Source organism: Macaca thibetana, chromosome 14 (genome assembly GCF_024542745.1).
Source record: "Macaca thibetana thibetana isolate TM-01 chromosome 14, ASM2454274v1, whole genome shotgun sequence".
Lineage (NCBI taxonomy): Eukaryota > Metazoa > Chordata > Mammalia > Primates > Cercopithecidae > Macaca > Macaca thibetana.
The window spans coordinates 92,217,130-92,229,299 of NC_065591.1; the positions used below are offsets into that span (position 1 = coordinate 92,217,130).

Sequence of the window (12,170 nt, forward strand, 5' to 3'; positions counted from 1 at the left end):
CTACAGTATTAAATTATATTGATTTGAAACTAAATTGTGGTTTATTAACATTTAGAGTTTGCTTTTATTTCCCAATTAAAAAAAATCAAAGGTTTTAAAGTTGCTTTTCCTGATTTGAGAGAAGTAAGCACTTAGTCTAGTGAAGAAGAGAAAATGAATTCAGTTAGGATTTAAAAGTAACAATTTATCCCAAAGAAATTAGCAGTGTAGGACATTTACTGGACAAATATCACATTCCTTGAAATAATTCTTATGACATTTTAATGCATTCTCGCTATGAAGCATTTCCTTGTAAATGTCTAAACCAGACCATGTCTTAACAATTATTTCATAAGAGAAAACTTCAGTACCCTCAGAAGTTCAGATTATAAGACTAAGGAAGGCAAAAAGCAAAACAAAACAGAAATTAAATAGCAGAAAGAAATGATCTAAAACATAGTATATAGTGTAGTGATTCACTGAAATAAGTATTTATGATTTGAGTGATAAAAAGTTTACGATGACTTTGCACCCTTTCTATGAATGCTAAGAAGAAAAGAAAATTCAAAAGATATCTGGAAATTTGTCTAGTTTTTATGATTTTCATAAAACCCATTGGTCTATCTCAAAATAAAGGCAAACAATTGAATTCTTAAATAATTATCAGGATACTGCCTACTGAGAACAAACATCACTTTTTAAAGGTCTGTAATCTGGGATGCCTCTGTACGATTTTCATTACATAGTATTTCATGTGCTCAATTACTGTTAGAGAAAATTTTTGAGATCTTTGATGATGTCATTTCAAGCAGCATGCATCTTATCTTATTCCAATCGTCATTAGATTGCAAAATGGAAACTGAAGGGAATTTTGGAGTTTGGCTATGTCATTATCTGAAAAATAAAAACCTCCTGATTTATTGTAAATATCAACCAGATCTTTATATGATCACGATAAAGGAAATCTTTCTTTCCAATAGAGTAAATTAAAGACAACATTAAGTAATGGAAGGTTTGTACCAGCCATTTTAAAGTATAGGAACATCACCTATCCCATGAACTAAAACACCTCAATGATATCCTCCCCAGTACTCATTGATCTCCCTAACTGCAGGTTTTTCTTCAACTATGTTCTAATCGTCTTGCCCCCAACAAGAATAAGGTAATTGGAGCTTCCTTTGTGTTCTGTAACTGCGCTGATTAACAAAGATTCAGGCTGACCGTGCTCCCTGATGGTAGTGGTTATGGGAGGAATACGTCTTTGTTAAGTAAAGACTCATGGCTTTGGGACCAGCAGTCTTTCAACTGAGCACTGACTCATTCTGTTGCCTACAGTGTTCTTAGGAAAAGAGCCATTCAATAAAGTCACATGAGATAATATTTTGATGGCTATCTTTTCATAATTCATTTCCCACAAGTTGCTGTTTGTTTCAATACGATTTTCTTGCCACAAAATACACCCGTCTCTGAATAGCAAAGCAACATTTCTGCTCAGTGATTATTTCTCCTATACTTTTAAAGATATGAGTTTGTGCATACGTAAATATTTTTAAATATCTTAGCTGCTAAATCATTATATGCAATATTAAATGTTCAACCCCTTTTTAGCGATTGTTAAAAACAAAACTTCTATGTGTTCCTTAAAAAAGGGCATGCTTGATTTCTGAATTGTTGTTAGATAAACTGTAAGGCCAAAAATGGGTCCTTTTACTGAATATGCAAAGTTCCCCCTTAAACCACCTTGAACTAGGCAGATTTGCAACATTTTAAACTGGCACTTCATCCCTCTTTCAGCAAGCATCCTCTGCAGATTTAATGATCAGGAACATCCTTCTGATGCATGCTGGGAGATATGGCTGCAGGGTACAGACCACAGCAGACAGTGTGTCAGATGAGGCAGAACTTCTTGTTAGGGGTGAGTATGCTAATAGTGCAGTCTGAAGACATGATCACCATAAATTATCATACAAAGGAATTTAAATGCATGGACTTTGAGCACATCAGTACTGTGCATTTTACTTTCAATTTTACAATATATGTTATTTTTGCTTAACCTTTTGCCTTTGAAAAAATTACATGGAAAACTGCTCCTTAGTAACAGACGAAAACCACCGAACTAACTTCAGAGTCCAAGACACCTTTAGTAGTAAGTTGTCACTAAGTGTTTAACTAACCTAATGCCAAGGAGATAATCTAAACAGTTGAGCTACTAAGTCACTTGGACTACAGAGATAAAATTTGTTTGTGTGTATATATGTTTTTCAAATGAAAAGCTAGTGGAAGCCCTAGGCATTTTTCTTCTTCCACTACTTCTAAGTTGGACTTCCAAAAACAGAAAAACTGCATGTATAAGATGGTGACATTTGCAATGGTTAAGTGACAAGGATTTTTTTTAAGTCTGAAAATGTCAACATACAACCTTCTGTGCAGAAATGACAGTTAAATGGTTTCCAATTATCAAACAGGACACCAAACTCTGCAATCCTAGGAAGCTACATCGTAAGCAAATGACTAGAGCACCCCTTTCCTTTAGCACAGTATTCCACAGTATGGGAAATAAAGATCATAGCATGCATTTCCTTCCTTCTTTCCTTCTTTCTTCCCTCCCTCTTTCTTTCCTTTCCTCCTTCCTTCGTTCCTTTTCTTTTAGCTTTTTTTGAAGTACAATATTTCCACATTTTCACCAATCATAAGCATACAAATGTATAGCTTAATGAACAATGACAAAGTAAACACACCATATAACTATCATTCAATGTAAAAACTAGAACATTACCAGAATCCCACCAGGTGCCTCTTCATTTTTCATCTTATACAATTATATCTTGAGTAGTATGAGTATCGCATGCTTAGATCCCTTGTATGGTCTGTACAGATACAAACATTATCTCTATAGCAAGAAATTACATTTTAGATTAACTGGTATTTTATTCATCTGAACTCTTTTACAATTTAAATATTAAAAATCTTAAACCATAAACATAAGGCATAGAGTGAACTTTGTCATCTCTATGTTTTAGCTATATATATCACCAAATGTATATGGATTTTGGTAGTGCATTCATCATTGGTTCAAGTAAAATGTTTTTAAAGAAGTGTGTTATCTGGGTGATTGGTAGTTTGTTCATGTTTTGTGTGTTTCTGTTCAGAAGGCTACTTGATCTTTTCTTCAAAATGTATACCTAGAATGTATATCTGTGTTACCTTATTATAAAACACCAACTTTTTAGAAGTATTCATCCTTGCAATACATTCTATTCCATTTAGCTAAAAAGTTCTCTTTGTGCCTTCTGAAGTTACAAGGCTCACGGAACTGCAAACCCTACACTCAGTCAAATTCATAGAAAATTGCTTTCTCCTCTTGTTATGATCTGTTTTAGATTATGCATATTTACTGTGTGCACTTGCCTAGTAATTTAGAATGAGGCTCTTAAAATTGGAGCTTTCCAAATGAATATCACAATTTAGAGACTGATAAGAAACCAGGTATTTTTACTGGACTATAGGGGGCAAATTTAAGTGGCAAACTAACAATCTACTTTGTAAGTAAAATTAAACTCAACAGGGTTTAGAATATAATTCAAGTTCAGCTTTCATGTTCTGCTCTTTTAGCCTTTGGCTTTATGCCTAGGAGATGATAAAATGCATAAATTTTGGGATTATACCCAATAGCAATTTCAAACAGGTTCCTTTTGTCTGAATATTCATATAACATTCAGCTTAAGCTTTCACTTGAAGTGAGTTTGATCACGTCACCACTTTTCCATTATATATTTGCATTACTTTTCTAAAATTAGTAAAAATATCTTGCCATTTCTTCCTGGTGAGTCTTAGACAGATTTAAACACTGAACTAAGAGTTCTGGTTCTCTTTTAAAAAAAATTGTGTACGTTTACAGCTCCTGGTAATTCAACAAGCTTTGATGTTTGAATATTGCTGTTTTTAATGTTGGCTTGTGAAATAAAATTCAAAATAGTTTTACTCTGCCAGTCTCCCTTCTCACACTCCTCCATTTGTTGGTCTGTAAACTCATGGTATTCTAATAGTATATGCCACAGGACCAAAGCTGAGCATTCTAGTTGGAGCTTTTCTGATGATGGCTACAATTCTGGCAGCAGAATACTTAAAGCACAATTATTCAAATATGTGTCACAGAAAGATGGGGATAGTAAAAACAATTTCCCCATTCATCTTTTAGTAGAATACTAAAAGTAGATTGGCTGAGCAGTTCACTTTGCTCAATGTCTTCATCACAAGGAACATGCTTGGGTAGCAAGGATTATGTTCTTATTATTCTATTTCAGTGGGAATTTAAGGGAAAAAAATATATTCTCTTTGATGGATGGGAGCAACTTTTTTGTTGTCATCCTTCCCATGAGAGATAGTCTATAAAATTCTCTTGTACATTTTACCAACTCCTGCAACTCTTCAACCTTGCCCCACATGAACACTAAATTGGAACACAGGTGTGTAGCCACATGGCCTCATCATTGCCTGTTGAGAATCTGAGTGTTTCTGAACAGTAATGTTTCCTGATACTCTCCCCATTCACTACTTTATGGACTATTTTTTCCTCAACTGCTTGTTTGCACTTTTGCCTCATTTTGCTTGTGAGCGTCAGTGCTATTTTTCACCTCTATTCCACCATGATCACCTTTCTCCAAAGGTTGCTTTTTTCATAAATAGTTAGCTGAAGTATAAAGTCACTTGCTCTCCCAAATTTAATATTCAGTGAACCAGCATTATCACAGCACCATGCATAATCTGGAAAACCATAACAGAATGATTATGTTCGAAAAAATTATTTTGCTGAAATATAAAAGGAAATTAAAGCCACACCTGGACATCTGTGCACCATTTTAGTCACTTAAGTGTGCTATAACAATAGAGAAAGCAAGACTAAACACTGCTATAGGGAACCTTTTTAAAGATGAGTAGAACTCGATCATGCTATTAGCGAAAGGGAGGTAGATATGTAAGAGAGAATCTCACTGAGGAGGATATACAAGTTGTTAAGAACCAATATTCTGAGACAGTATCAGAAGTGATCAAACACAAAGTAAAAGACTCTGGAGAAAGGAATTTTTTTTTTGTTATTTTATTTTTCAGAAATTAATGTTAGAAATATGTTTTCCAAAGTAATTATAAGGGTAGAAAACTGTTTAAAGAATAAGATGTGCTTAGCTAAGCTAGGGTAACTAGGAATGACAGCACGATCTTTCTATTCTGCCCGGAGGCAGAAGAAGTGATAAAAATTCACTTTCTCATACAACTTCTCTATTTGTTTTACTCTGCTTCTTAATGCAAAACAGTAGGTCAAGGAACTCTGGGAATAGTCAAAGAATAATCAATAATCTCTTGAGTCCTTTTGAATACATAGCCTTTCCTCAAACTTGAATAATTTTCATTTCCTGAATTACAATTTACAAGATGAATCCAAAGTGTCTTTGTTAATAGTTGAATTTGAAACGAATGAATTAACCTCAGGATGTCACTTGTTGGGAGACATCTAACTGCTTTTAACCATCCACCTTGAACCCCACCCTATCACTTCTTATTCCTAACAGATTTCAACCTGGCTTTCAATTGAACTTTCTTCATCTGCCCCATCAATTCAGTCCCATTTATTATTTCCAATAATTATTTATTTCCTTGAATATCTAACTTTACTCTCTCCCAACTCAGCCACTTTTCACTGCAAAACTAAAATCATTAAAATTTTGACCGTGTTGTCAATAAAATAAGTCTACTGGTATTTGCTTATAATTTGCTATTCCTTTGTTCACCCACCTACTCATTCAACACCTGCTCTGTGTCAGGCACTGAAGTCGGCACTCAGAGTGGAGAGGTGAGGAAGCTGAGGTCTCAGCCCTCAGCCGGCTCTACATCCACTAGTCCTCCAGTGTGAGGCGCCTTTGGAATTAGGGTGAGATGTATCACGGAAGTTCACCTGGGTACATTTTCAGTCTCACAGAGGAAATAGTGAGAGATTAGGATAAAACATAAGCAGAGCTGTGAGGCTGGATATGTAATCTATGAAGAACAATGCCAAATGGAAACACAGGACCCCTTGTTGAAAATTATTAATAATTTCAAGACAGTGACAGAAAGGCATTAATCTAAGCATTGGGCCCCAAACTTGGAAGTTTGCAGATCTTGAACTGCACAGCTCACACACCCAGGAAGCTAGCCCTAACAAATTATGTTATTCATCTACAGAAATAAAAGCATGTTAGCAAACAGACGGGGCAAATCACAACAAAGTAAAGTTTTTTCATCTATAAAATTAGATATAAGAGCCTACATCAGCAGTTTATTAGCTTTTTACACACACACACACACACACACACACACACACACACACACACACACATCTTTATTTTACTCCATGAGTCATATTTTGAAAGATTTTGTTGATTGTGTTGATGTAATCACTAATTTATGTTTCTATTTTTAATTCCAGCCAAAGCCTTCTATCATCATAAGATAGACAATGCTACCAAACTATATAATTTAATTCCAGCCAACATCAAAGCTAACTTACCTTTTAGCTAGTTGTAAAGTATGATTGGTTTGTTTGTTTCAAATGGTTGAAAGTAACCTGAAGAAACCAGTTTTTACCTGGATAGAAACTAATTTAGGCACCTTTGATAAAGTATCTCTAAATTCTGTCTAAGCGCAAATCTTTAGTGATTCTCACTAGCAAGAGAGGAAAGTTTAAGAGTTTTCCGCCTATGCCCTTGGAAAAGATGCAAGTACTGTCACTGTCCCAAATGCAATGGGAAAATAAAGCTCAGTGAAAACCTTGAGCATGTTTCTAATATATTGTTAGTTTATTTGAGAGTTGAAGCAGTATTAATGTGCTCTATCTTCACATTTCTCACTGCACTACCCTTGTGATCCATGTAGATTCTAAATTGATGTAAATGTCTATTTTTAGTGTATGGCCACTTCTGAATGTTTCCAAGCTTTAAAATACACAAATATGCAACACAAACATCTTTGGAGCATAGAGGTTGCGTAGTTTTCCTTTTCCACCATTGATCTAATATGTAAGAGCTTGTTGTGCTTGGAGATTGCATAAGCCTTCAGATGGTTGAGTAATGATTTGAACTCAAAAGAGTCTCCAGTGAAAAAGATAAAATCCAGTAGTTAGGAAAAGCAAAGCTTGTTTTGCTAATATGCTGGTATTTGGAGTAAAAAAGACAATGACAAATGTTTTCAGTATAATTTTTAATCCTAGTTAAAATTAATAGTAAATACATTTGCAAATAATAGAGAATTAAATGCATTCAGCTAACAAAATTATTTTTCAATATTTTTGAAAACTGTAAAACACAGCTATAAAATGCCCTTCCTCTTAAAGAAAAGCTAATTTCATTCATGCTATCTCTTATTGGAATATTCTGCACTATTGTAGGAATATTAGATCACTATTATCGCTATTATTGGATGGGATTATTTAAGTAGCTTATACCAATCACTTTTCTATCTTAGACTTTCTCTAATTAGTGTGATTAACACTTATAAAATTTCTTTTAGACATTGAAAAGCAGTTTAGTCTCTTTTCTCTTATGCTTTTCATATGGTGGCTTGCTAACCTGTAGAACTCTTCAACAACTGACAAAAAAATGTTACTTTTTTTTGTCAGTCAGATGTTCAGATTTTCTGCACCAGCTTTAGTTCGGCTCATTGAAATAAGAGAATTATTAACTGAAGTCATCCGACTGGCCAAAATGATTAAAGCAGTTTGCATGCACGTACACATATACGTGCAAATATAAAATGAACAGATGAATTGTCATTGTACACAGACAACCAGCCAATACAAACTAAATCTCTTGTATTTTATTCCCCTAAATACTGAATGCCTGCCAAAAGCCAGACTCTTTTAGGCATTGATACTTTCGTCAGCTGACTGAGACATTCTCAGGTTTCTTGATGGCAGTATTTTGCCATTTTGAAACAAATATTCTGACTTCACTCTTTGAATGTGAGAAAAGTTCTAATCAACTGAGTTTTATATAATACATATTTGGATTTATAAATTGTAAGATGAAATTGTATTTCACCATAATTTGTCCCACAGATTTAACCTATGTTTCTTACACATGCATCCTAATATAAAAATATAGTCACTTCACATTTGTGTAAGTTTGTGGAGATAAATTCTTGGTGTCTGGGCTTATATTTTAAAATCCAATTTCATTCACTGTTTAATGAGTGCTTACTACATGCCAGGACAGTTATAGAGTGCAAGAGGGAGACATGGTGGTACAGGATTGGAATAAATGCTTTCCGATGCTACCATCAAAGGATCATAGCAGGAAAGGGACAGGATAAGATGTCTCTTTAAAAAGACCATTCAGGAAAATGTAGAGTGTTTTAGAGGACACTGTGACTAGTGGCTTGCTAATAAAGCAGATGGGACAATAACAGTAATCTTGACAAGAAATAAGAAGGGTCTTATAAAAGGCAATAATAGAGACAGGAAGGGGTGTGTATATATTCAAAAGATAGGAAGGAGACAGGATCTACAGAACTTGACAGTCCACTGGTTATGAAAAATGAGAACGAGAAGGCAAAGAAGATTGCCAATTGTAATGTTTAATTGAGTGGCCCATCAGAGGAACACTGTATACTGTAGTTAGACTAACAGAGCTCCAAGTTATACTTAGAGTGCCAAAGTAGTTATTAATGAGTCCTCTTTACCCTCAAAATTGTCCTGGTATAGATGATAAATTTTGTGGTCCCCCTAATAGAAAATGATCATGCAATCACATTCATAACCACGTTTATATAATCAGGGAGATGTGGAGAGAAGTGGATTGGTTGTAAAGGAATAACATTTAGGGTTCTCTAGAGAGAAGTATCCAGTAAGCAAATAGTTGTGTAGCTGTGGAGCTCAGGGGAGAAACATTGGCCTAGACATCTAGATTTGAGCACTGTTTGCATTTTAAAGTCAGGTGTGAATTAAATTAAAGAGCCTGTGAAGGCCAGGCACAGTGGTTCACACCTGTATTCCCAGCATTTTGGAAGACAAGGTTGGCAGATCACTTGAGGTCAGGAGTTCGAGACCAGCCTGGCCAACATGGGGAAGCCTTATCTTTACTAAAAATACAAAAATTGTCTGGGCATGGTGGTGCACACCTGTAGTCCCAGCTACTCAGTAGGCTGAGGCAGTAGAATCGCTTGAACCCAGGAGGGGGAGGTTGCAGTGAGCCAAGATTGTGTCACTGCATTCCAGCCTGGGAACAGAGTGAGACTGTCTCAAAAAAACCAAAAAACAAAACTAAGAGTCTGTGAAGAATAGCAAGGGGAAGATGTTAGAATGGAATGCTGGGAAACATTAACATTGAAGAGGAGGAGGAATTTGCAAAGTAGATGTGAAGTTGCTATCAGAGACCAAGAGCTACTATGAGAAAACCTAGGTAAATATAAATCATAGGGACAAAGAGACAAGACAAATAGAGGAAGGAGAAAATGGACAACAGTGTCAAAACCAAGTAAAATACGAGCCAATACATACCAGTGAATTAAGAAACCTGGAAGTAAATGATGGCCTTGGCAAGGGCAAGTTCAGAGGAATGATGCGTGTAATAACCAAATTATGGTAGGTGGAGAGATGTAAGCAATTATGTGTGAAAGGTAGTGCAGAATCTTAAGAAAATCCTTGACTTTTAAGTCAGACAGACTGGGTCACATCCCCACAAGCTCTTACTAGTTGTGAAACTTTGTGTAAGTCATTTAACGTTCACCTTGTTATCCCTTCATTCATTCAATACTTACTCATCAAACATTTATAGAGCACATAGTACATGGCAGGCATCGTGCTATGATCTAGCTAAACATGAACAACTTTATGTTAGGGAGAAACACATCTTTTTACAGCATAATGTGAGATGTGCTGTTACCCATGTATGAGCAGCACATTTTGCTCTCTGACCATCAGCTCCATTACTAATAATAAACATAGCTAACATTTATCAGGTTCTTCCTATATGTCAGGCACTGCACTAAAGGCTCCATATTATAATAATTATTTCACTTTAGCATATCATATACAAACAATATTAAAGAGGTACTATTTTTAGTTCCATTTTATAGATAAGGATACGAAGTCACAGAGAGGTTTAAGAACTCGTTTGAATGTCACTAACAAGTAGAAGAATAGTGAGTAGACTCCAGGCAGACCAGCATTTTAAATTACTATATTGCCTTCCACTGTCAATTGCCAGATTGTTTCAATTTCATTTATCATGATATCCCCTAGAACCAATTAGTTTCCGATACATTATAGTTTCTGAAAAATATTAATACATGTTTGTGGAAGGAAAGAAAAAAAGGACAAGGAGTTAGAGAAAGAGTAGGGTAAAAGGGAGGAAGAAAGAAAGGAGTACTCTAAGAAACAAGAGAATAGAGTGACAAACTTTGCCTAGGAGTCAGAGAATTTCTGTCAAGATGGTATACTCACTGAAACTTAAGGATCTGTCGTCATTTGCTAGCCCAAGAAAGAATGAAGATATTCTACATTACCTTGCAGATACAGCACTTTTTCATTACCATCTCAAAGGACAGGTCTCATTCACAAATCCTCTAAAAGTACCTAATCTTTGACCACATGACCATGAGACAATAGTATTAGTAATGACTTTCTATGTTACACCTTGGCCTAAATGACCACAAACCTTACTGAAAAGTCTGAACTTCCTCTGACGGCCCATATCTTGCCATGCATCCAAAATAGTAAATTCTACTGACTGCTTTCTCAGAACATCTTGTGGGACTTCTTATCTAGGTGCTGTGGGTTTTGCTAGAAAGGAAGAACTTCGTTGCCATTGCTTTTGGTGTTTTAGCCAAAAAGTCTTTGCCCATGCCCAAATGGGATCTAATTAAACTACAGAGCTTCCGCAAAGCCAAAGAAATGATCATCAGAGTGAACAGGCAACCTACAGAATGGGAGAAAATTTTTGCAATCTATCCATCTGACAAAGGGCTAATATCAGAATCTATAAGAAACTTAAAGAAATTTACAAGAAAAAAACAACCCCATCAGAAAGTGGGTGAAGGATGTGGACACTTCTCAAAAGAAGACATTTATGCAGCCAACAAACATGAAAAAAAGCTCATCATCACCAGTCAATAAAGAAATGCAAATTAAAACCACTATGACATAACATCTCATGCCAGATAGAATGGTGATCATTAAAAAGTCAGAAAACAAAAGATGTTGGAGAGGATATGGAGAAATAGGAACGCTTTTACATTGTTGGTGGGAGTGTAAATTAGTTCAACCATTGTAGAAGACAGTGTGGCGATTCCTCAAGGATCTAGAACCAGAAATACCATTTGACCCAGCAATCCCACTACTGGGTATATACTCAAAGGATTATAAATCATTCTACTATAAAGACACATGCACACGTATGTTTACTGCAGCACTATTCACAATAGCAAAAACTTGGAACCAACCCAAATGCCCATCAATGACAGACTTGATAAAATGTGGCACATATACACCATGGAATACTATACAGCCATAAAAAAGGATGAGTTCATGTCCTTCGCAGGGACATGGATGAAGCTGGAAACCATTATTATCAGCAAACTAACACAGGAACAGAAAACCAAACACCACATGTTCTCACTCATAAGTGGGAGTTGAATAATGAGAGCACATGGACACAGGGAGGGGAACATCACACACTGGGGCCTGCCAGAGGGGTGGGGGGGGGGTAGGGGAGGGATAGCATTAGGAGAAATATCTAATATAGATGACAGGTTGGTGGGTGCAGCAAACCACCATGGCATGTGTATACCTATGTAACAAAGCTGCACGTTCTGCACATATATTCCAGAACTTATGGGAAAAAAAAAAAAAAAAAAAAGAAGGACTTCTGGACAAAATGTCACCCAGAAAATTGAACACTGATAGACTTCTTTCTGCATAATCTCTTCTTATTCTCTGATTTTTAAATTTTTTGCAATAGCACCAATTCTGAGCCAAAAACAAAACTCCCACATGCTTGAAAATGTCCCTGACCATTCCCATTGCTAAAATTCTTCAACCCTTTGATATTTGTTGTTTTTGCCTACTTCTCTGTAAATTATACCAAGTGTCATGAAAACAAAACAAAATGACCTTTAATGTTAAAAAAGATGGTCTTAAACTCATCAATATTAGGCAGAAT

The 12,170-nt window shown here is 35.6% G+C and overlaps 1 protein-coding gene across 2 annotated transcripts in view; it reads left to right on the top strand.

Moving 5' to 3' along the window:
• The window catches only part of CNTN5 (contactin 5), a 1,339,954-nt gene that overhangs the window by 1,205,775 nt on the left and 122,009 nt on the right, over window positions 1-12,170 (top strand). For both annotated transcript variants that reach the window (XM_050758026.1, XM_050758027.1), the window contains exon 16: window positions 1,774-1,894. In XM_050758026.1, the coding sequence (XP_050613983.1) occupies window positions 1,774-1,894 (121 nt within the window). The remainder of the gene's footprint in view (window positions 1-1,773; window positions 1,895-12,170) is intronic.